This window comes from Sturnira hondurensis, unplaced genomic scaffold (assembly GCF_014824575.4).
Source record: "Sturnira hondurensis isolate 20B ecotype Veracruz unplaced genomic scaffold, ASM1482457v3 Scaffold0013299, whole genome shotgun sequence".
NCBI lineage: Eukaryota > Metazoa > Chordata > Mammalia > Chiroptera > Phyllostomidae > Sturnira > Sturnira hondurensis.
Genome location: NW_028085930.1, coordinates 9,630,390 through 9,652,927, shown reverse-complemented (window position 1 = coordinate 9,652,927; position 22,538 = coordinate 9,630,390). Strand labels below are relative to the sequence as shown.

General features: G+C 52.0%; 1 protein-coding gene across 3 annotated transcripts in view; it reads left to right on the top strand.

The window, feature by feature from the left end:
• Positions 1–21,545, top strand: part of RFTN1 (raftlin, lipid raft linker 1) — a 188,673-nt gene extending 167,128 nt beyond the window's left edge. For all 3 annotated transcript variants that reach the window (XM_037061356.1, XM_037061355.1, XM_037061354.1), the window contains exons 8-10: positions 8,846–8,949; positions 11,248–11,329; positions 20,198–21,545. In XM_037061356.1, the coding sequence (XP_036917251.1) occupies positions 8,846–8,949; positions 11,248–11,329; positions 20,198–20,590 (579 nt within the window). In that variant the 3' untranslated portion in view covers positions 20,591–21,545. The remainder of the gene's footprint in view (positions 1–8,845; positions 8,950–11,247; positions 11,330–20,197) is intronic.
• The last annotated feature ends 993 nt before the right edge of the window (positions 21,546–22,538 follow it).

Here is a 22,538-nt window from a genome sequence, read left to right as displayed (position 1 = left end):
GAGTGTTTAATTGTGGAGATTCGTAAATGTATAGTGGCACTGAGTAGGTGTTGCCTTGCAGGGGTGTCTACCCTGCAGCCCACGGACCGCAGGCAGCCCAGGATGCCTGCGGCCCAACACGAAATCATAAATTTACTTGAAACATGATGAGATTTTTTTCTGATTACATGTGACAATTCATTTAATACGTGGCCCAGAGACGCCAAAACGTTGGACACCCCTGCGATACCGGAGGACTTGCTGAGAGTTCTGCAGGCCTGCTCTGGTGTCCCAGCATCCACTTTCTGTGTGACAAACAGACATGACGTGTTCCTTCTTTCTGACTTGGCTTTCTCCTCCCACCCTGAGTTTGGATCTCGAGTTTGCATCACCTGAGGGCATGACCATTGTCTCCCTGCTGTGCCCTTGTGGCCAGGGTCTCTGCAGAGCCTGGGCACAATTGAGACAAGCTCCAGATTTCCTGAGATGGTGTGTACACGCCCTGTCTGATCCTCACCAGCAGCCACTGCTCAGCCTCTTGCCGTCTGCCACTTCACTCCAGAAGTGTCGTGGCTGTGGTTTCCCGAGACCACACTGTCCCCTCCAGAGATGGTTTTTCAGGTGTCCTGTGTCTTGTCCTCTTGGGACATTTGATGACATGGACCTTCTTAAACCCAGTTCTCAGCCAGGGCTGCTCCAGTGCTGATTTCCCCCCCGCCATTTGGTGAGCATTTTTATTCAGCCTCTGCTCACTGCTCAGCTACCTCTCGCCTCCAGGTCTTTATCTTCCTAACCTGTTCCTGGCTTCAGGCTGTGCATTAGTTTTCCACCGCTGCTGTAACGAATGACAAACTCAGTGGCTTAAAACAACACAAATGTATTCTCTTATGTAGTTCTGGAGGCCAGAAATCCAACGTGGGTTTTAAGAGATTAAAATCAGAGTGTTGGCAGAGCTTCATGCTTTTGGGGGGCTCTAGGGGAGACTCTGTTCCTGAGTTTTCAGTTCGGAGAGGCCATCCAGCTCAAAGCCAGCCCCTCTGACCTCTGCTCCCACCCTCGAACCTGCTGGCTCAGACCCTCTTCCTGCCGCTGTCTTCTAACTACCCTTTTTAGTACATTACGCCTACCTGGATAATCTCCCATCTTTGGGTCTTTAACTTAATCACATCTGCCAAATTCCTTTTACCGTGGAAGATAGCGTTCCCAAACGCCAGGAGTTAGGACAGAGACATCTTTTGGGGAATGAGGAGCGTTACTCAATTCCACCACCCAGCCGCGCTCCTAAACCTTCCCAGAGTCCCTCAGACTCAACACGTGTACACTGGGGTTCATCCCCTCCCGCACGTGCGACCAGCTGTTATTCAGGCCCCCAGCCCATTGTGTGGCTAAAACATAATTTATTTAACAAGTTCAGCATTGATGGACATCTGGGTGCTCTTCATTGGTCTGCCGTTGCAACAATTTTCCAGTGACTAGCTTTGTACATTTGCCATTTATTTTTTTTATACAGAGGATCAAGTCCCAGAAGTGGGATCGTTTGGCCAAAGGATAAATGTATAGTAGCCGCCCCTTATCTGTGGGGGACACATTCCAAACCCCCAGGTAGATCCTGCAACTGAAGGTAGAACCAAGCCCTGTATGTGCTGTGTTTTCCTACGCCTAGATACTTGTGATGAAGTCTGATTTATAAATGAGGTACAGTAAGAGACTAACAACAATAATGAATAATGAAAACAGAACAATTATAACAATATATTGCAGTAAAAGGTATGTGAGTGTGGCGTCTTTCTTTGGTGACTGAGTGGCTGCTCAGTACTAACAGGCAGGCAGCGCCCACGCTGAGGTTGGGGTAGGCAGAGAGGGTGGCTACTGTCCAGGAGGGACGGAGCGGGACAGAGCAAAGTTTCATCACACTCCTTGACGCAGAGCACAGCATTAAACTTATGAATTGTGCCCTGGCCAGTGTAGCTCAGTGGATTGAGCGCGGGCCTGTGAACCAGAGGATCATGGTTCAATTCCCAGTCAGGGCACATGCCTGGGTTGCAGGCCAGTTCCCAGCAGGGGATGCACAAGAGGCAACCATACATTGATATTTCTCTCTCCTTCTCTCTTTCCCTTCCCCTCTAAAGATAAATAAATAAAATCTTAAAAAACAATTTACAAATTGTTCATTTCTGGACTTTCCAATTTAATATTTTCAGACCTAGGTGGATTATTGGTAACTGAAACTGCAGGAAGCAAAACCACAGATAAGGGAGGGACTTTATTACGCGCAGCCCTCAGAGATCCTGTCACACTGTTTGTTCTCCGTGCCACTGAGTCAGTTTGCCGTCCCGCCAGCCCAGTAGCAGAATGCCGGCTTCCCCACAGCCTGTCAGCAGGCTGGTTGTCAGGCTTTGGGGGTTTCACCAATGTGATGGGTTTTAATTTGCATTTCCCTTGTTGTGAGATTGGGCTTTTTCCCCCCTGAATGCTGAATGGCCATCTGACTTTCCTCTTCTATGAGTCTCTTCCTGCCCTTGTACATTTTCAGATGTGGATTACTGGGTGTTTTTCCTCATCAATTTTAGGAGCACTTTGCTGTTTGTAATACGAGCCACAAATATTTCCCCCATTTTGTCGTGTTGTCATTTGACTTTGCATAGTTTGTTGTCAAGTGGAAGGGTTTTTTTTAAAGATTTTATTTATTTGTCTTTAGAGGGGAAGGGAAGGAGAGAAGGAGAGAAATATCAATGTATGGTTGTCTCTCGTGAGTCCCCAGCTGGGAACTGGCCCACAACCCAGGCATGTACCCTGACTGGGAATCGAACCACGATCGTGTGGTTTGCAGGCCCGAGCTCAGTCCACTGAGCTACACCAGCCAGGCGGAAGGGTTTTAATACCACCGCATTTACTATTTTTTACTTTATGGCTTCTGGATTCTAAGTTAGAAAGGGCTTCCAGTAGACCCTTTAAAAATTAAAATAATAAAGTTGTGTGAAATGTAGGTGATGGGACACAGGCATATATTTCTTCTGTCTTTTGAAAAACCCCAGTGAAATGATACTAAAGGAATGATAGATAGGCAGAGAGGTGATAGGGTCCATTTTCATTACTCATGGATTCCATGTTTGCAAATTTTGCTTTCTGAAATTTATCTGTAATCCCCAGAGCAATGCCCCTGGCCACTTCACAGTCACTTGCGGCTGTGTGAGGAGGGGCGGAACACTGGAGTCGCCAGTGTGTGCGTCCCCAGCTAAGGGGTCAGTCTGCCTTCTTTGTTTCACCTCATATTATAAACAAGTGCCCCTTTTGTGGTCTACTTAGTGCCATGCTGTTCACATTTTTCTGCTTCTTGTTTTGCTGATTTCGCTGCTTGAAGTGTCCCCAGGGATAGGGCTGAAGTGCTGGCTAGTGGTCCTAGGTATGTGCCCGAAAGGGCAAATATTTGTGTTAGGCAAGCTTTGTTCAGCCCTGAGTTAGCAGTGCTGTTGGCTGGGAGTTCAGAGTTAATGAATCAACAGTGGGTATTAGACATGGTGCCTTTGAGCAGAAACACACACAAAACAGGTCTCTGTGCTGATCAGGTGGTGAAGATGTTCTCAGAGGCTCACAGGGACCTGGCCCTGTATTTCCCCTGGAAGCAGTGGTTCTGTATTGGGCAATTCAGTGTTTGTGGCAACATTATAGAACATATGAAAATTGACCGTGGTTAGGCAGAGGACAGAGATTAGACAGCCACACGAATGAAAAGATCGAAAGAAGACAAGGTGGAAGATGAGAAATTGTAACAAATGTTTAGCAGGTGGAAAGTGGCTGGAGGAATGCTAACTGATTCGGCAAAGCGAAGGAACCTGGATGGATGGACCTGGATGGAGAAAGGAGCCATTCTCTCTCGCAGAACCTAAGAGAAAGCTCTGGTCTTCAAAGCAGAAATCACTGTGGGATGGCGGGAGGGAATAAAATTAACATATCAAGTCTGAATTTTAACTAATAGGAATTTAAGAAAGAAAGAAAACAGAAAATGGAAGAGATACACATTATCAATGAAAAAATACCAGACACTTCAGAACTGAAGGTCAAGAATCCTCACATTTCAAAACTATCAAGTGTATGGCTGGTTGAGTAAAAAAAGACACACACCAAGCCACATTGTGTGTGGCTCAATTCATGATACATTTCACAATTCATAATACATTGTGAAATTCTGGAACTTCATGGGGAAAAATACCCTAAAAGCGACATAACCGGTTATACTCAAAGTATTAATAATATATTGCAAGAGCAGTTCTGCCAATCTAGAAGCTAGTGGAACAATACTTTCAAATTTTTTATGGCACAATAGATTTCAGCTCAGACTTCTGTACCCGAACTGTTGGTTAAGGGTGGAGACAAAGACTGTTCTAGGAATGCAAGACTTCAAATGACTTCCAGGGCACCTTTCCTAAGGAGCCTCTGCAGGATGGGCTCCAGCAAAAAGAAGAGGGAACCAAGAAAGAAAGAAAACACCAGCCATAGACAGTAGTGGAGGGAGGACTCAGTCATAGAGAGCATCCAGACCAGCTTGGAGCAAGGCTCCAGAAAGCTCCAGAAATGATGTTTTCAGTGCGGGGAAAAAATAGAACCAATATATTTAGGTGTGTGAGAGTTATAGATAGGCATAAAATAGAGGTGTTGTAACATGTGGAATAAATTAGTGATAGGTTCTTGTACAACCAGGTAAATGAAAAAATGAGGTCACAATTCTAAGAAAAAGTGAAGGTTATATAAAAAGGAAGTTATGGTCATAGTGCATTGCTTAACCAGCTCATGTTGAGCAATATTGGCAAAGTCCTAATCCCATAAATACCTACTTTTGATTTAATTTAAAGTACCGTATAACCATTTGGGGCACTAAGAAAGAGGAAGAAATGTGTATGGAGTGATAAGCCTTTATTTCCCATGGCAGGAAATCAAAAGGTATCTAAAATTGATAAGTAAAGAAACAGTCGTGTAAACGCACCCTGCCAATAGTGTTGAGCGTTAGTGTTTTGGTAGCAATTTACAAAGGACGTAGAGGTGTTTTTTCAGCGCTCTTCCCTCAGGTGTCCTCTCCGTGAGAGCCTGGGGCCCAGCCTGGTGGCTGTGAGGAACAGAGGCAAGCGGTCCCCAGTCGCCGTTTCAGGGTAGAGAGACCACCCCCAAGCTGGGCCCCCACACTTCAGATACGAGAAAGCCAATTCCTCTCCTCATTTACAGTCACAAATAAGGAGCTGAGCCTCCTCTTGTAAAAGCTGCTTCTCTCCTAGATTGCTCCCACAAGTTGAAGTGGGAGGAGAGGGGAGAGCAAAGCGACATTCGGGACGTATACTTTCTCCCTGGACCAGCGGGTTAACGCCTCGTTATTTCCCTGCGTGGAGCATCTTTCAAAAAATAAAAGACAAATGCATTTCTTCATAAACCACACCCCGTTGTCACAGTTTTGGGGCGGTCAGGGAAGCTTGTACTGGATGTCTTTTGTCGTCGTCGTTCGTTTGCAAACACCAAAGAAACGACAGGGAACAAAGGGGGGGGAAAAAGAGCCATAACCATAAATGAATTCCTTTTCTACAAGTTGAAGAACCACAGGACATGCTCCCTTTTTTTTAACACTCCAGGTGTGGTGGGAGATTATGTGTCCACACAGGAGAGTGGAGAGTTCATTAAAATGTTTGCTCCTGCTCCCGGAAAGCCGTGTCTTTTCATTTGATAAGCAGGCTGGCTTCGGGGTGCTGTTTGTGCTCCTCGCCAGAGTGTCACAGAAAAGCAGATCAAAGGGAACCTTCCCTCCATATGGGTTTCCTATCATCTTCCTCAGCTAATGGACTTGAAAGCGTCCTCCACCAACGGCGTGGGGCTCATGTCCTGTTTTAGAAACGCCACCTTACTGGGTTGATCGTGTGCCTGCCTGCTTTGATAGGCGCTGCGGAAAACCACCCGGAACATTAATTACATCAAGACCAGCCCCAATGGTGGGAGGAGTGGGAGGACCTGGCGGAGGGTAACACCTCACCCCCCCCACCACGTGTATGTTAGTTTTCAACCCTCCGTGTGACAGCCAGATACTAACTACACTTGCGCCGGAACCCTCAGCTCTCACAAGCAAAGTGGTTTTTGCGTGTTTTCTCTTTTCCTTTCAGTCTTTATGATTTTGTACCCTCTGGCTGATATCCCCTACCCAGAGGAGGAAAATTGGGAGAAATCCTGCTGTCTTTTCTTTTTAAGATAGTGACAAAATGCAATAAAATAGAGCAAAAAGAAGCCGCCCCTGACGAGGCCTGTCTGAGCAGCAGATCAGGCAGTGGCAGAGGGTGGCCGCTGTCTTGTCGCTTTGGGTGCTGGCGGAGAAAACCCGGCTGGGGCACAGTCACCAATAAAAGGACTATATTCTGCCATTCAGGGCTTTGTGAGACGCCAAAGCGTGTCCTGGTTGCCATGGCTACTGTCTGATTGTGGCAGGTTTGTCACAGTGCTTGATAAAGTGGGAAGGTTATTCTTGATAGGCTCAAGTAATCATAACCTCGCAAAGCTTGAGAGTGTGGATTTAACATTCCCCCCGCCCCCCCCAATCCGAAATGCCAGGGTGGGGGTGGGGTTCTCAGGACAAAGCAGTCACAGCAGGTGCCCAGCATGAGGGATTACTGGCCTGTGCAGATCTGGAAGGGAGGTCCCCGTGTATCCAGGGGGCCAGGCAGAAGGAGGGGTTGCTGGGTCATTTGCTGGCACCTGGCCTGAATGGTGCTTCAAAAGACAGGACTAGAATAAGGCCCCTCCTATCCCTCTCTTAAGGAAATTGGTTATACGTGTGTCACTCTCTTCTTCTTTCCTCCCATAAATCCCTAACTTTCCCCGCTCCTTTAACTTCCCTTCCTCTTCTTTTTTTCCTTCTCTCCTCCCTTTTCTCCCACCCATCTCCCTTCCTTCCATTCCCTTTTAACAGAGCTGATCCTTTAGAAGTCCCTCTTCTCTTTCTCCTCACATGGGGAATGACGGAACGGTAGGATCTGAGTGACAGCTGATGGACGCTGGCCACAGCGTCAGGGACTCTGTCCGATCAGCAGAGACCTAATTGATGATCAAGGCAGAGCTCCTCAGTCTGAGCTGCCTCAGAAGTCGTGGGAGGGCTCTTTAAACAGATTCCCAGGTCCCGCCCCCAGAGTACCTGATCTGGTTGGTCTGGGTAGAGTCCCAAGACTCTGCATCGGTGACAAGTTCCCAGCTGTGGCTGTCGCTGCTGGCTCGGGGAGCACACTTTGAGCCCCACTGATGCAGGCCAAGGCTTATTTGATGCAGTTGAAGAAACCAAGGCTCCCAAAGGATACGTTTATTGCTGGCTGTCCAAGTGACTCAGTGGCCATGCTGGCATGGGTGCTCAGTAAGAGGACCTATAAAACCCATTTGAGCCCTGACTAGTGTGGCTCAGTGGGTTGGGCATCATCTCGAAAAGTAGAAGGTCGCCGGTTCGATTCCCAGTCAGGACACATGCCCAGCTAGCAGGCTGGTCCCCAACTGGGGCATGTGCAAGAGGCAACTGATCCATGTTTCTCCCTCACATCAATGTCTCTTTCCCTCTATTTCCCCCTCCCTCTGTAAGTAAGTAAATAAGTATCTTTGGAGCCCATTTGAAGAGGCAGGGCTGGTTGTTCCGTCACCTCTCTTCCACTCCTTCCACTGCTCTGGCCCAGGGCAGCCAGACAAGCTGGTTCTATTCTCCAAAGGCCCCCAGCAGGCCAGCCAGTCACCACAGGTGGCCCCTCTGCAAGGCGCCACTGCCCAGTTAAGCCCACCTTCCTCGGTGATCTAAGCCCAGCGGGCCTTTCATTTGTATCTCCTGGGGTTCTCCCCTGGAATGCCCAGGGCCCAGCCCTGAGCCTGGGAAGCCTGCCATGGGCATGGTTTGCTCCCTTTTTCTCCCGCTGATCTTGGAAGCCTCATGGCCCTGCTGACAGGCCATTTTGTATTTTGGTTTCTGGCGTGTATGTGCCGCTGCCGCTGCTGGACCGTGACCTCCAGCACCAGGACTACACCCTCACTCGCTGTGCACCCACCAGGGCTTTAAACGCCAGCTGAACGAACACCCATGGCTGCCTTGGTTGCAAGGAATCTGGATGCATGTTTGAGATGTTCAGAAGCCAACCTGCCAGAGATGGGGTGGCCAGTGTAAACACAGGACTGGGGAGGTGGTGGGAGGGCTGCACTTCCAGTGTTAGCGAGGAGCCGGGAAGAAGAAACCACGCCTGATGCAGGGAGCAGGCGTGCTATGGAGCTGGTGCGGTGGCCTCACACTGGGGCTCCTCCCTGAGGGAGCAGGACTCAGTCTTTAACTCAAAGGCAAGTGTTTGGCCAGTCTCCTGTCTCCTATGCCGATTTGAGATAAAACACGGGCAAGCATTCGTTTATGGCTTTACGGCAGGCTGCATGACACAGGTGAAACTGTGTGTGTGTGTGTGTGCACACGCACGTGCATGCCTGGCCGCTGTGGCTGGATGCAAATGACTGCCATTTGTCAACTGTAACTTCGCTCCCCACGACACACTCCCACGTTGTGCAGAGCGTGTTGTGTATGCCCTGAGTCTGTCTGCGAGGCGAGGCAACGGTGCTGCGTCCATGAACCAAGAATAAGCAAAATTGATGGGCTGGTCCTTCGGCTCTGATTCTCTGCCATGCAGACGGGGATGGGGCCGGGAGAGGTCCCAGGTGGGCAGCTTGGCTCCCAGCTCTTCAGGCATGTCAGAGCCAGGACCTCCAAGCTGAGGGACGCCCCACCCCTTTCTGCTTTGTCAAGTTGGCAGGTTGGACGGCCCCCTCTCAGTCACTTGGGTGCCGACCTGAGGGGGCAGCATCCCTGACAGTGGCCTTTCTCTCTTAGGGTGTTGAGGTGCAGACGGACTACGTGCCCCTGCTGAACTCACTCGCGGCCTACGGCTGGCAGCTCACCTGCGTGCTCCCCACTCCCGTCGTCAAGACTAACAGGTACGGTAACCATCTTATGATTGCTGAAGACTTACCTGATGCCAGGCACTGTTCCCAGTAAGCACCTTGTGTACATAGCTTGTTTAATCCTGGGACAAGCCCGTGAGGCTGCTGTGGCTTTCTGAGCTCTCCAGCTGGGACGTGGAACAGCTAAGATTTAGGTTCCCAACCCCCCTCACCCAGAGCTCTCACACCTGCACCCTCTTCCCCCATGGGGACCCTTGGCCAGCGGGTCACTGCAGCCCAGCATGTCAAAGATGCGTGAGCCATCTGGACTGAGAAGGTCCAGGGCTGTCAGAAGGGCTGAATTTGCAAAAGAATTCAGCGCCTACTGTGTGCCCTGTGCTGGGCTAGGTAGGCACTTTCGATATACAATCTCACTTAGTTCTTGACAATCTTACGAGGTGCATATTTAAAAATTAAACTCATTTTACGTGGGAGGAAAGTGTGGCCAGGGAGGTGGAAGGACTTGTCCGAGGTTATGGCAAGCCAGCAGCCCCACAAAGAAGAGGTAAAGACACGGAGCTGTGGCCCTGGCTGGTGGAGCTCCTGACGATTTCACGTTCATGGTGGTTTGTCCACCCTCAGCTCTGTTCACTGGCCCTTGGGCACACGGACTTGTCCCAGTCGGCCCAATGCCAAACAGCCTTCCCTCCAGGTTTGCTATCTACAGTAGTCCTCCTAACTATCCTGTAAGCATAGATATGATTCCCATTTTACAGATGAGGAAACTGAGGTTCAGAGAGGCTCAGTCACACACCTGAGGCCACATCACCACTAAGGGGCAGAACCTGGGACTAGAACTTCAGTGGGAGAATCAAGGGCTCCTTCTCCTATGCCGGGCCGCCTCTCTGCCCGCCCATAGGGGTGCCCCTCCCACGGCCCTCAGCGCTCTGCCAGCCCCAAGTCCAGCGGCATCCTCATCTCTGCAGGATGATGAAGAGCCTAAGGCAAGGCTGATGGTCTGGGGAGGTGGCAGGGCAGCGCCGCCCGGGAGCCCAGGCTGGGGGCGGAGGATCACAGTGGCCATCAGTGCCTTTCCCGGGTCTCTCTGCAAGCCTGACATGAAAGGACTCCTGATCCTGGACCCAGAGGACAAGAATCACGATGAGAATGTCTTTGAATGTGAAGCCCCAGCCAGTTCTGAGCAAAGCCCAGGGTGCAGGGAGGTCTCTGTCCGTCTGCCTCAGGGAATAACACCTGCCAAATAATTCTCCCTAATTCCCCACTTTCCCTGTGCCTTAAAAGTCCCTTCAGAGTGGAGTGGGAGAGCCCCTCCAACCAGGCACGTCTCAGCTTGCATCTTGGTTGTGTGCTCTCGAGCCTGCTCCTTAAACAAGCTGTCACTTCCCATGTGCAAAGGTGTCTGTTGCCGTCCTGGGAAAGAACGCCGTGGGGAAGCCTACATGAGGCCTGGTGTGTGGACCCACCCAGCCCAGCCCCGGAAGAACATAGGAAATACTAGTCCTCTCCCTCCTTACCCTCTGACACCCTGTGTGGAGACCCCTTGGCTCAGCAGAGAAGACTGTCACAAAACAGAGATTTAAGAACATGATCAGCGGGTGAAGGTGGGGGGAAAACAGTGACCCCCGCTTTACAATATTTAATCCTTGCTAAAGGCAGCTCCGTGGGGCCTGCCTTCTTGGAACTAAAGTGCGTACGCTGGGCCATGAAGATGAGCAGCAGCCCTGAGCAGCCCCTCGCCGGCTTGGTTAATGCCACTCCCTGCCTCGCTGGCCACCTTCCTCTGTGTGTCTACAAGAGCGACATGGCCCTGCTGCTCAGTGGGGGTGAATTGGGCTGTTGCTGGGAGGCCAGCCCTCCCCTTGCTGTGCCCGTGGTGGCTGCTGGTGGGAGCTCTTCCCCCAGGTCCTCACCTTCCTTCCCATCCCCGCCGGATCCCTCCAGGGCCTCGTTCTCAAAGACAGACTGGGAGAGGCCTGCCTGCCACCCCTTTGAGAGTCACTAAAGAAGCCGGTGTGCCATCGTTGGCCAAGATGCTAGCCGTTATTTCACACCAAGGGGGGAGGGAGTTTCTGGCTGTGAAGCTGCCTTTGCAGGGATGCCCACCCTGCTTTTGTTGGACCCCTGAGGTGCTAGCCCCCCCAGGAGCAAGGGTGGATGGCCTGGGGTGGGAAAGCAGCGGGGGGATTCTTGATTCTGACCTCTCCCTGTTTGGCGGCAGCTCTCCTTCCTGTGGGTGGTCAGCCTTGGGGAAATTAGGGGCTGCCACATCTGTGAGGTCTGGGGCTCCCTGCGGTCTGACATAACTCACTCTCAGCTCTGCATGTCTTACAGGGAGGGGAATGTATCCACCAAGCAGATTGTCTTTCTTCAGAGACCGTGTCTACCTCAGAAAATCAAGAAGAAGGAATCAAGGGTAAGTCACCTTGATGGCCTTCCTCGCATTTCTTTAGCAGGGCTTCACCTTCAAGTGCGTTTGTCTGCAGCAGTCGGGTGGGCACCCTGCCCCAGCTGCCAGCAGCTCTGAGCCTGAGGACATCTGAGCCCCTTGGCAAACTGCATCTGGCCTGAAGCTGCCAGAGTGGGACAGATGAGGGCACTGGAGGGCCTTGTCTGCCAGTGTCCTGCTGCTGGCCAGGCTAGAAGAGCACCCCAGAGAGAGATTCTTCTGGACACACCAGCCTGCCAGACATTCCCGCTGGGCTAGAAATAGGGGCGTGAAGTCAGCTGCATTCTGACGGGATGCACATGGGGCGAGGGCTGGAGCTCAGGCCCGGTATCTGTATCTGCATCTCATTACCAGCTGGCTGGAGCTCCGGCCTGCCTGTCGCGTCCCTCAGGACATCAGAAGTCTGGTGAGCGTGGCACACAGACCCTGCTAGAGCGCCTTTCGGACAGGCCCTGACCCGAAAGCCTCTGAGTGACAGTGGGTGGTCTAGACAAGGCCAGCCTCTGCCTGCGGCAGCAAGTCCTCAGGTCAGAGTGCCCTGCAGGTTGTCGGGCAGCCTTTTCCCCTCACTGGTTGTTTCAGGAACCATCCAGGAAACTTCAGTTGCACTGAGAGGCGGTGGCCATTCTCAGAACACTCCCCACGTTTGGTGATGTCCAACCCAGGTCCTTCCCTTGTGTCCGGTGATTCCAGTGCTTCACACCTCATGCGTAGTTGCTGGTGGGTGCTGTTCTCACGGACCAGTGGCTCAGGCGAGTCAGGGGTGTCACCTGGAGCCAGCTCACGCTACCTTTGATGGCCAAGACCATGCTCTCCCACAAGCCTGCTGGGCCTGCTCTCTCCTCACCCTTGGCACCATCCCGTGCTCCCCAGCCCTGGCTCCTCACATTCTGTGGTCACAGAGCCTGGACAGGAGCACCATGTGAGTGAACAGATTGGAACAGCCCCTCACCAGCCAACAAAACCAGGGGGAACCCATTTGTGGGGTGAACGCCAAGGAAATGGCGCCGTGAAGCCAGCTGGGGCGGAGTGCAGGGGACAGTCTCTCTCCAGGCTCTGATGCACTAATGTGACAGGTGACAGCAGCAGAGAACCAGAAGGCAACTGCCAAATCCGCCATTAACCACCAGGATCAGTCAGCCACCTGCTGGAAGATGGATCAGCCGGGGCTGCTGTCAGTTGTGACTTAGCCATAGGCGCCAGGGGACTGTGCACATTCACAGAGTGACACTCAACAACAGTGCAGGCGAGGTCTCCATCAGACACCAAAATAAACCATCTTTTGCCTTTAAGGGGGAGGGGCGTGAGGGGAGTGCTGCTGTTTCTGGGCTGCCATCCAGGCTGTGGTGCTGACGTATTCCACAGCAAAGACACTGGGCTTGACGTTGCTTCAGGCCACGCATCCCAGAACAGGATGGCCATGGGGAACCAGGGTGGGCGGGGAGGTGTTTGAGGTAGTAGACCTTTAAAGCTGGTGCAAGAAGGTACAAGGACTTTCCTCTGGGAAACCAAAGAGGATGGGAGTCATTTATTTTCTGGTCAGCGGAAACTTCTAGGCCGAATCAACTACACGAATATGGGCTGGCTGCTTTCTCCTTGAAAGCGCTTCTGTATCCCCTGCTCATTCCGCGGATTGGCTGGTGCCGAGCAGTTGTTCTCGGTGTGCTCTAGAGAGACCAGCCACTAGCAGAGTCCCAGAGAGGGGATCTTGCAGCAGATGCCTTGTCTCCGTCTCCTCATCCCTGTCATTTGCTCCTCAGTGGACTCAGGTGGTCATTCTGCTCCCACAAGGTCTGTGTACCCCTGTGATGGTGGCAGTAACCCCACCCAATCCTGATGGTGCCTGAGCTCCCTGCAGCCCTGACCCTCTGGGCTGCCTCTTCCTCTTGAGGCACCTTTTTCTCTTGGCTCCACTCACACTCTCCTGGGTTTCCACCAGGTTCCTCGGGGTTCGCACCTGGCCCTGTTTCTCCCCTCACTCTCCTTACCACTTCCTTGGAAAATCTCTTTCATTCCCAGAGTGAGAAAATCTCACCACCTCTGGCTCATGACTCTTGTGTCCACAGTTCTTGCCTCTCCCCTGAGGCCCAGCGCATCTGCCCAGTCCCTGCTCAGCAATCTCAGGGCCACTCATGACTTTGCCCTTTTCCTGCACCTAGCCCACCTCCCCTTACCTAGAGAAATGGACCACTACCAACCCAGAGGCATCCGCCCCCCTAGGGGCCGTCCTTGACTCTCCCTGTCTCCTTCCCCCTGGTCAGTCAGTCCTTGAGACATGTCTGCTCAAGGCCCTAGAATCTCCGGAGTCATCTGCTCCTCTTCACCCTCACTTGCATCATCTACTTCTGTCTCCTGATGACAGGTCTCCCTGCCAGTGTGTCCCCTGCTCAGAGCCAAAATGATCTTTTGAAAAACCCAATTGAATCATGTCACCCACTGCTTAAAATGGTCCTAAAGTTTTGTATTAAGATGAGAATGGAGCCCTGGTCGGGTAGCTCAGTTGGTTGGAGCATCATCCTAATACTCCAGGGATGCAGTTTGGATGCCCAGTCAGGGCACATACAAGAATCAGCCAGTGAATGCATAGTGGGTGGAACAACACATCGATGTTTCTCTCTCTCTCTCTCTCCTTTCCTTCCTCTCTCTCTCTAAAATCAATTTTTAAAAAAACAGATAGAGATGGAAATCTGTAATGTAGTCCCCAGGCCACTGTGTGATCAGTCCCCACGTTCTTGCTTTCCAGCTCTGTTGGCCTCCCTTCCGTGCCTCTCCTGCCTCAGGGCCTTTGCTTTGGCTGTTCCCTCTGCCTAGGACACCCCCTTCCACTGTATTTTCTCGGGACTGTGTGACACCCCGGGAAGAGCCACACTGCTCTCTCAGAACTCTCCTCTAGTTATTTGTGCTCATTCACTTATCCTGTCCTGGTAGTCAGTCCATGAGGGCACAGGCCTTTTTTCTGACTGTTGTGTGCCCAGTACCCAGCTTTTAGGTGGTACTCAGCAAAAATTTGTTGAATCAGTGAATGAGGAATCAAAATTCTGAGCCTGGGACATACCCGTGATGCCCACCATTGAAGTTTAAGAAAAGAAATCCCCAGATTGACACACTGAGGACAAAGCGTATTTAGTTGTCTTCTCATCAGGGACGTGGACCAAATTCCCTAATGAAGACTTGCCAGCATTTGAAAGAATCCCCTTGGTATGTGAGCGTGGCTTTCAGGGCAAACCTGAAACTCCTTCCAAGGTGATAGGTGGTTTCTCTGAAACTGGAGAAGTCTTCCTTCCGGCTAACCCAGCTGAAGTGGGGCCAGATAACGGGCAGTTTTTAAAACGTGTGAATTAAATCCGCCAGCCCCCCGCTGACACGGAACTCGGGTCGTGCACTGCTGGGAAGTGAAGGGCTGTTTTCTGTTCCCGCAGTTGTTTCTGACAGAGCGATTTGGAATCTTTCTTGGTGTAGGCCCCGGCAGCATGCCCAAGTGCCCAGACACCCTGCTCGGAAAGGCTGGCGTTGGTGGCGTGACCGGCAGGCTGCTGGCTGTGTTCAGAGACTCCCTCTGGTACTGCTCAAGATGCCCGCCCGGCCTCCTCTTGGAGCCCGTCACTGTCCCGGAGACTGCCACATCCCTGCCTCTCCTCTTTGTGCTTTCTGAGATGTCTTCTTCTTGAGCTCTGGGTTCTGGAGCAATTGTTTATTCTTCATTAGAGACTGTGACTGTCCCCAGCTTAAAGCAGGAAGAGAAGCCTGGGTGGTGAAGGGGACAGGTGTGGAGATGGAAGGGAGGGAGACAGAGGAAGCCCTTCCGTGGAGGACGCCGAGGCTGGTGGCTGGAGGAGGCCTGGGGGCTGGGAGAGGCCTGAGGTGTAAGGGCTGTGCTTGTTTCTCACACAGCTGAAGGGCCCCGGTCGACTTCCTTAGCTCAGTGGGTCTTAAACTGTGGTCCCTGGACCGGCAGCATCAGCCTCGGCTGGAGCTCATCAGAAATGCAGTCTCCCCCACCCCCACCCCGAGGCCCTCTGAGTCCGGTGGGGCGAGTGATTTGGTTGAGGGAGCCAGCCCGCCTGGTGACGCCCACTCCAATCTGAGAGCCGGTGACTTAACTGAGTCGTTTAGGGCCCTTTCCAGGCTCACCTGTGGACCTCCATCCAAATTTTATCATTATTGATTTTTTAAAAATGGGCCTGTCAGGGAGCCTTCAGTGTACATAGTGGTTTTTAATAAACCGAACCAAAGCGCCCTTAATGGCAGTTAAATCTGGGCTTCCATTAGCTGACCACCGGGCCTAATGAATCAAGCGCCTGGCCTAGCAGACGCGTCCGAACGTGGCCAAGTCGGAGAGCCAAGGTGCTTATGCGTTGGGCCGAGCCGCCGGAAGCTGGGTTGCCTCTCCCTTTGCTCCCTCTCCTCTCCTCTCTCTATGGCAAGAGTCAAAGCCTTTCGCCCACCAAGAAAGAGAGGCTGGAACAGTAGAGTGGAGCCAGAGACAGCTCGGTTTGGGTTCTAGCTCTGCGGTTTCCTAGCTGTGTGCCTTTAATTAAGTTACTCTCCAAACCTACATGCTCCACTGTAAAATTGCTCTCACAGTGCCTACTCAGAGTATGGCTTTGGGAATTCAGAGAAATGGGAAGCCTTGTCACTGTGTGAGACACATAGTAGGCACCTTGGTTGTGTTCGTTGCTCCTAGGTGGCTATTCTACAAGCCGTTGGCCTTTGCAACTTGGAACACTTAGCTTTTAGATTTTATAGACCCTGAGTTTTGGCCACCGCTACTTGCCTGCTTCATTAGAATGTCCCTGCAAAGGAGAGAAGGAGGGAAGGGACAGACTTGGGTCAGAGCCTCCTGGGTGCCTAGCTGCAGCCCGGGGACAGCTGCAGTGGGATCAGGGGGCCCAGCCAGCCTGGGGGTCCTCGATGGCACCGCCAGCCCATCTGAGGACACAGAAAACAGTGCAGTCCTAGAAGGCATTTGGCCTGGCAGATTTTTCTGTTTTCACTCTGAAAGACATTAAACATTGGCTGCAGCAGTACCCATCCAGCTCAGCTCTGACATTCCCGAATTGTCCTCTGCCCAGCAGGCCACGCAGGTTCCTGGAGAAAGTGGCCCTTTCCACAGGCTGTGTCCTTCTGTTGTGTTGTATCAGGAGGTCAAGAAAGTGCAGTCTTCTTCTGGAAACTGGATGTGGCTGGGCGTCCAGAGGAACCACAGGCCTTCTGTTGTTTATGTAGCAAGAGCAGCCCCAGAGACAGTGTCTGGGTTTGTGTTAGTGAGTAACTCGTGTATAGGATAGAATCTGGCACAGGTGGAAGCTGCTTGGTTGTATACCCCCTAACTGCAGAAAGCGCTGTTCTCACCCACTCACGTTGGACAGCAGAGGCAACAGTTTTAGAGCAGAGGCACTTGAGGCTTGGAGAGATTGACTTGCCCAGGGACAGAAAGCTATCAAGTGCCAGACCCAGGATTTGAACCCGAGGCTCAGCTGCTCTACTATAGTGCTTTGATGCTTTAGCATTTAGGACCTTTCAGCCAAAGCAATCTCACCACTTATTTTAATGAAAGGAAAACTTCCTTCAACGTCCCTGATAGCCGACTGCCTCTCAGAGTATTGCATATAAGCAAAGCTTAACTGGTGTTTTTCTAAAAACAAGCAAAACTGTAGAAGCTGTGTTTGGGGACATGAGTTTCTCTTTAAGGCTCTTCCATTTGGGCTGGAGTTGTAACGCAGTGGCAGTTGCTGCCCATGACCAGGCAGCAGTTATGAACCATGATTGCTTGTGCCCAAGAGCCACAGATGGTTGGCATCACCCAAGAGCCACAAAGGGTTGGCGTCGGAGGCAGCGGCGGCAGGGCCTCTGAAGCCCCAGGTCGGTGCCCTGCACTCGTGGCTACAGAGCTGAGTGCCCACTTCAGTCATGGCTGAAGTGAGCACCAGCGGGGTGGGGGTCTGAGGCGCCCCTTTGCCTGTAGAGGAGTTCCATTGTTGGAAACCTGTGGCTTGGGTGGGAGCAGCACAAACCATCCCCAAGGAAAGTCTGTCCGCTATAGTATGAGAGAGAGAGAATCCCCAAAAAGGAGCGTCTGGGCAAAACCCTTCCAACACCGTAGGTGAACTCCTTTGGGGACTTGGAAGCAGGGTGGGGTGGAGGAGGACAAGATAAATGTGAAATCATAGCCTCAACGTGCATTTTGCTCCTCTTTATCTTTGATGGGGTATTCAGATTCACCAGCCCGTACAAAGGTGCTCGGTCCAAGAACCCTATGATGCGTTCGATCTCAGAACCTGGGGAGTGTTTAGGCAGATGTTTTATATGGGGAAATAGATTTCTGTCACGGAAAATTCTGCAAACGTGGGAGATTTTTTAAAATTTACATAGCACATTTTTGGTTTTTCCTAGCAAGGCACTCAGTTATTTACAACGTGCTACAGCCGTAAGAAATCCGTCGTTTTCCACCGATGGCACGGTTGCATTCCTGGGCTCCCCTCCCCGGCTCAGCAGCAAGCCGTTGGAACCCAGGGCTCCCTTTGCTTTTGTTTCAATCACAGAACGTCTGAGATTTGAGTCCATATTTGGCAAAACCAGCGTGGTGTGACTCAAATAGAAAGAAATGACCGTGGTGGGAATTTGAACCAAACTCCTGTGTGTACGTACCATGAGGCAGTGAGCTGCATGGTCAGGTTGGCCAAGTCTCGCGACCACTCCTGCAGTGGGGGTCCTGACTCTGGCCCCCGTCTACCCACCCCTCACTCCTCTGGACTTCTCTCGTGTTCTCTGTGCCTTCACAACCGTGCCCCTCATGTCCAGAAAGTCCCACGGCTGCCATCTTCCCGAGCGTACACGACACAGCTGTCTGGCATCGGACTCCGAGGGCCTCCACCCAGAGTGGACTGCCCCCACCCCCGCACTCTGAGGCCGAGGCCAACCTGGGGATACTGATCCCCACTAGGCTGCCATGGGTTAGAGGGGCTTTTGCTGAGGGAGACTGGGGGGACGCCGGATGTTTAGGGAGTGGAAGGGAAAGGCTCCTGTTCTTTGAGCCGTTGACCCACTGAACGCATTCCTCATTTATAAAGACACACACCCATTTCTCCGAATCTTCCGAGGTGTGTTTTCTAACACCCTTCAATGTTTCCACGTCCTCTCAAGCTCATTTGTCTAGTTGTATTCCAAGCACACAGGCCACTAAACTGTCTTCCTTGGAGACAGTCACGTAGTCAACAAACTCAGCAGGACTTCGAATGTTTTCCACCCTTTTTTTCTTTCTTAAATTAATTTCTCTTCTTGGCGATCAACCAAAAATAATGTGCACATGCCTCCATCCCTCCTCATTAAACCCTAAGCTATGTTTTGACTCGAAAATAGGACGGGTTCACCCTGAAACACAGTGTGGCCGGTGTGGCGGGGCTCAGTCATCCTCCCCGAGATGTGTCCCACAGACGGGTTCTGAGCGCCTGCTCTGTGCTGGGCCCCAGGGATGGAGGCAGCCAGACAGCTTCCCTGGCCTAATGGAACTTACATCGGATGTCAATAATGATGATGGCAATATATCTGGTATATTATGTGCCAGGCACAGTGCTAAACCCATGACACGAATTATCACATCATTGAAACCACATGAAAGCCCCGTAAGGCAGGGCTCAACAAACCGCAGCCCGTGGGCCAAGTGCAGCCCGCCACCTGTTTCTGGAGATGAAGTGTTGCTGGAGCACACTCGTTTGTTTGCATGTGGCCTGGGCCCGCCTCTCTGCCGCAGAGACCACGAGGCCCGCAGAGCCAATATGAACTATTGTCTGACTTTCATAGAAACACTTAACCGACTGTGCTTTCACAGAAAATCAAGTCTCGAACTTTGGTTCTAGTTAGTGTTACTGTCCCCACGGTACAGATGAGGACGCTGAGGGCGCGAAGTGAGGCCAGTGAGTGGTGGAGTTGAGGCTCTTCGTGCACCTGGCGGTCTCACCCCACAGCCCCGACACGTCCGATCTTGCGCAGCTCAGCTACGGACTGCAGGACCTGGCTCTCCTCGGAGCCCCTGTGGCGTCCCTGCTGTGCGGGGAAACGGCGGTGGCAACTCGGGCTCCCTGGGAAGGAGGGTCTGACATAGATTGGGATGGTGGAGGTTTTCAGGGGTGGGGAGGTTCTCTTAAGACACTCCAGTGGGGACAGGAGGGCACAGGAGCGGGCCGGGGAGTGGAGCTGTGGTGCTGCCTCAGCAGAGGCCTCAGCCAACCCTCAGGCAGCTCTGGGGCTGGGATGTCCTTTCAGACTTGTCCCTAGTTGGAACAAGGAGGGATGGGCCACCGTGCCCCACCTGGACCAGCCGTTGGCTGTAGAGTTCCCCAGGAGGTGGTGGGGGCTGTCAGCAGACAGCGGTCCCCAAAGCTGGGACAGAAAGCCCACCAGTACAGGGGGACCCGGGCACCCCACACTCAGTGCCCTTCTCACTCAGGTGAGGGAATCCCGGCCCAGAGCTCGGTAACGCACAGCCTGCTGGGAGCCCTGGTGCTTGGGAGGGGCAGGCCCCACATCCCCTCCCCATGCTGGTTGTCCAGCTGATAGGCTATCAGTACCTCCTTTTCCAGGCCTTTAGTTGGGGCCAGTTGAAAGAAGTACCCCTCAGCCCCCACAACACCCTGAAATCCATCCACCTCTAAAATACACACACACTGTGGACCACACCACGGATGGCATCAGGCTGGCTCTCTTGGTGGGTGCGATGTGTTTGGGCTGCGGTTGAAGTTTGTTCTGCCCCAGGGGTGCTGAGAATTGTGTGTGTTGCTCCAGAGTAGTGACATGGGTGAGACTCATTTATTTATCCCCATCCTCTCTGACGTTCAGTTTCAGTGGCGATTCTCCAGAGAAGACGTGCACAGCAGGCAGATGAGGAAATCCAAAGGGAAACTCAGTGCCCGAGACAAGCGACAAGTAGAAGAAAATGACAAGAATTTAGAAGACCAGTTTTCCAAGGCTGGAGATGTAGGCAACTGTGTGCTGAGCCGGCAGCAGAATGAGGGAGCTGCGGAGGAGGTGAAGGTTCCCGCCCAAGAGGTCATGGGAGAACAGCTGTGTCCTGATGGCCGGCTCTCTGTGGAGGGAGGGGCCATGCAGAACGGTCCTGCCTGCCACTGTGGGGCCCCAGCAGGGGGCTGCGAGGGGCACTCGGGTCCTGCCAAGGATGACAGGGAGGAAGGTGCTGAGGAGGTGGCTGCAGAGACAGCAGAAGACAACTGAGTCTCAGCAGTTGGCACCAAAGCCAGATACGCTGGCCAACCCGAGGCACTGTGCCGGCAGCCGGGCCGGGGCTGCTTTGCCCTGGTGTCCTGCGTTACCCTCTGGCTTGGCTTGACCTCTCCTTGTGAGCTCACGTGGGCCGGCCCAGGGCCAGCTCCCTGACAGTGTTGGTTTCTGCACATCCATTTGAAATGTGTTGTAATGCCCCAGTGTTAGAATGCAAGAGGTCGGGTTATTTCTTCTAAACCTCAGGGCTGAAGGCCCAGCCCTGGCTCCACCACTCCTCAGTGGGAGGGTCTGGACCATTCAGTGCCTGTGTCCACCCCCTAGGGCCTCCAGGGAGCATCTGGGTCGAGTCCGTGGGCCTCCCAGGCTACAGACCGAGGCTGTGTGTTTTCACTCCCACACTCTGCCGGGGCGGTGACCATCCTCACTGTTCTCTGTGGCCCCTCCTCGGTGACTGTAACACCCTCTGGAGCCCTGTCAGCTGCTCTTCACCCAAACCCCGAGACCCTGCTGCTTTGGCAAAGAAAATGATATTAGAGGCAGGGGGCGCCCCACCTGGCTTTTCTCAGTGTTTCTATAGATGCTGGTAATCTGAAAATGAACGGTAATTCTGTCTGTGCACCTGCCCTTGCAGAATGTCCGAGCAAGTCTTCTGTGTTAGCATTAATGCCAAAAATTTTTTTTTAAGGTTTTGTATTCAGCACATCATGTGAACTCACGTTCTTTCTGTCATTTCAAAGCATCCCGATTACTTGGGTGCCCTTGTCTTGTGCTATTTTAATCAGTGTATTATTGGCCAATTTGATGCCCATGTATGCTACCACGTGTTTATATCGTCCAGAAAGTATCGTTAAGGCTTTAAGTAGATACAACTGGTGTCTTGACCAAAACAACAGCCTGTCTCTTTCTTGTTTAGTTACTTAAAGCAATAAATCATCTATGAGTTAGAGCACCGTGAGTACTGGGTATTTATTGTGTCGCAACAAGAAAGTCCCAGCCTGATGTCCCGGGGACTCAATCCCACATACCTCGGGTACATTTCCCGAGTTACTAACTCCTGGCACGTGATGACCCGAGAGGAAATAAAATGAAGCGCGGTGTGCAAGACGAGAGCCAGCTGAGCACACTGCTTTCTTGTCAGGTGTAGAGAGAAGGCAGACTGGAATGCAGGTGCCACCAGGTAAGCCGGGGCACAGCCACCTCCCATTGTCGGGGGCGACGGCAACCAGTACCTTTTGAAAACAAGTAATAGCCCCACACCAAGCTTCTAAGTAAATTATTTAATGAGGCAAGTCTTTTCCCCGTTCGCAGGTTTGCTAAGACGGAACACATTTGTAACCTGTTTCTCTAAGGCAGAGTTGAAGACCCGTGCACAGGAACGTCGTGCAGTCCCTTCCCTCTAGACGGTGGGGCAGACGTCCCCACCCAACCTCCACTGCTGACCCAGAAAGGTGGAAGGCACTTTGTTCAAAAATAACTTTCAGAATGACATTTTTCCATAATTATACTCAGGAATATCTGTGCAGCATCTTGATTTAATAAAAATGTTTTCTCTTAGCCCGTATCTTAGAGGATCACAGCTTTTTAAAAAAAAAATATGCTAGTTAGCAGCCGACTGGGACAGCAACGACACATCTTTCACAACTTTGAAAAGCCTGTGATCCCAGGCTGAGTCCCGCAGGGCTGGGCTTACACCATTCAGCGCTGGGTACATTTTTCAATAATTAAATGACATTTATGTTGGCTGAATGTGTCATGGGGAAAAAAAATTAAAGGTGACTTCAGCTCATTTGAATTCCTCAGGAAATTGGGGCCTAGAGCCAACCTAACAAATAATTCCTGAAGATCTTGGTTTTTTTTCCCCCACACTTCTCCACACCCTGCTGATAGCTGGCAAAATGTCCACCTACAGCAGGGGGTTCTCAAATTGGCTGCACGTTAG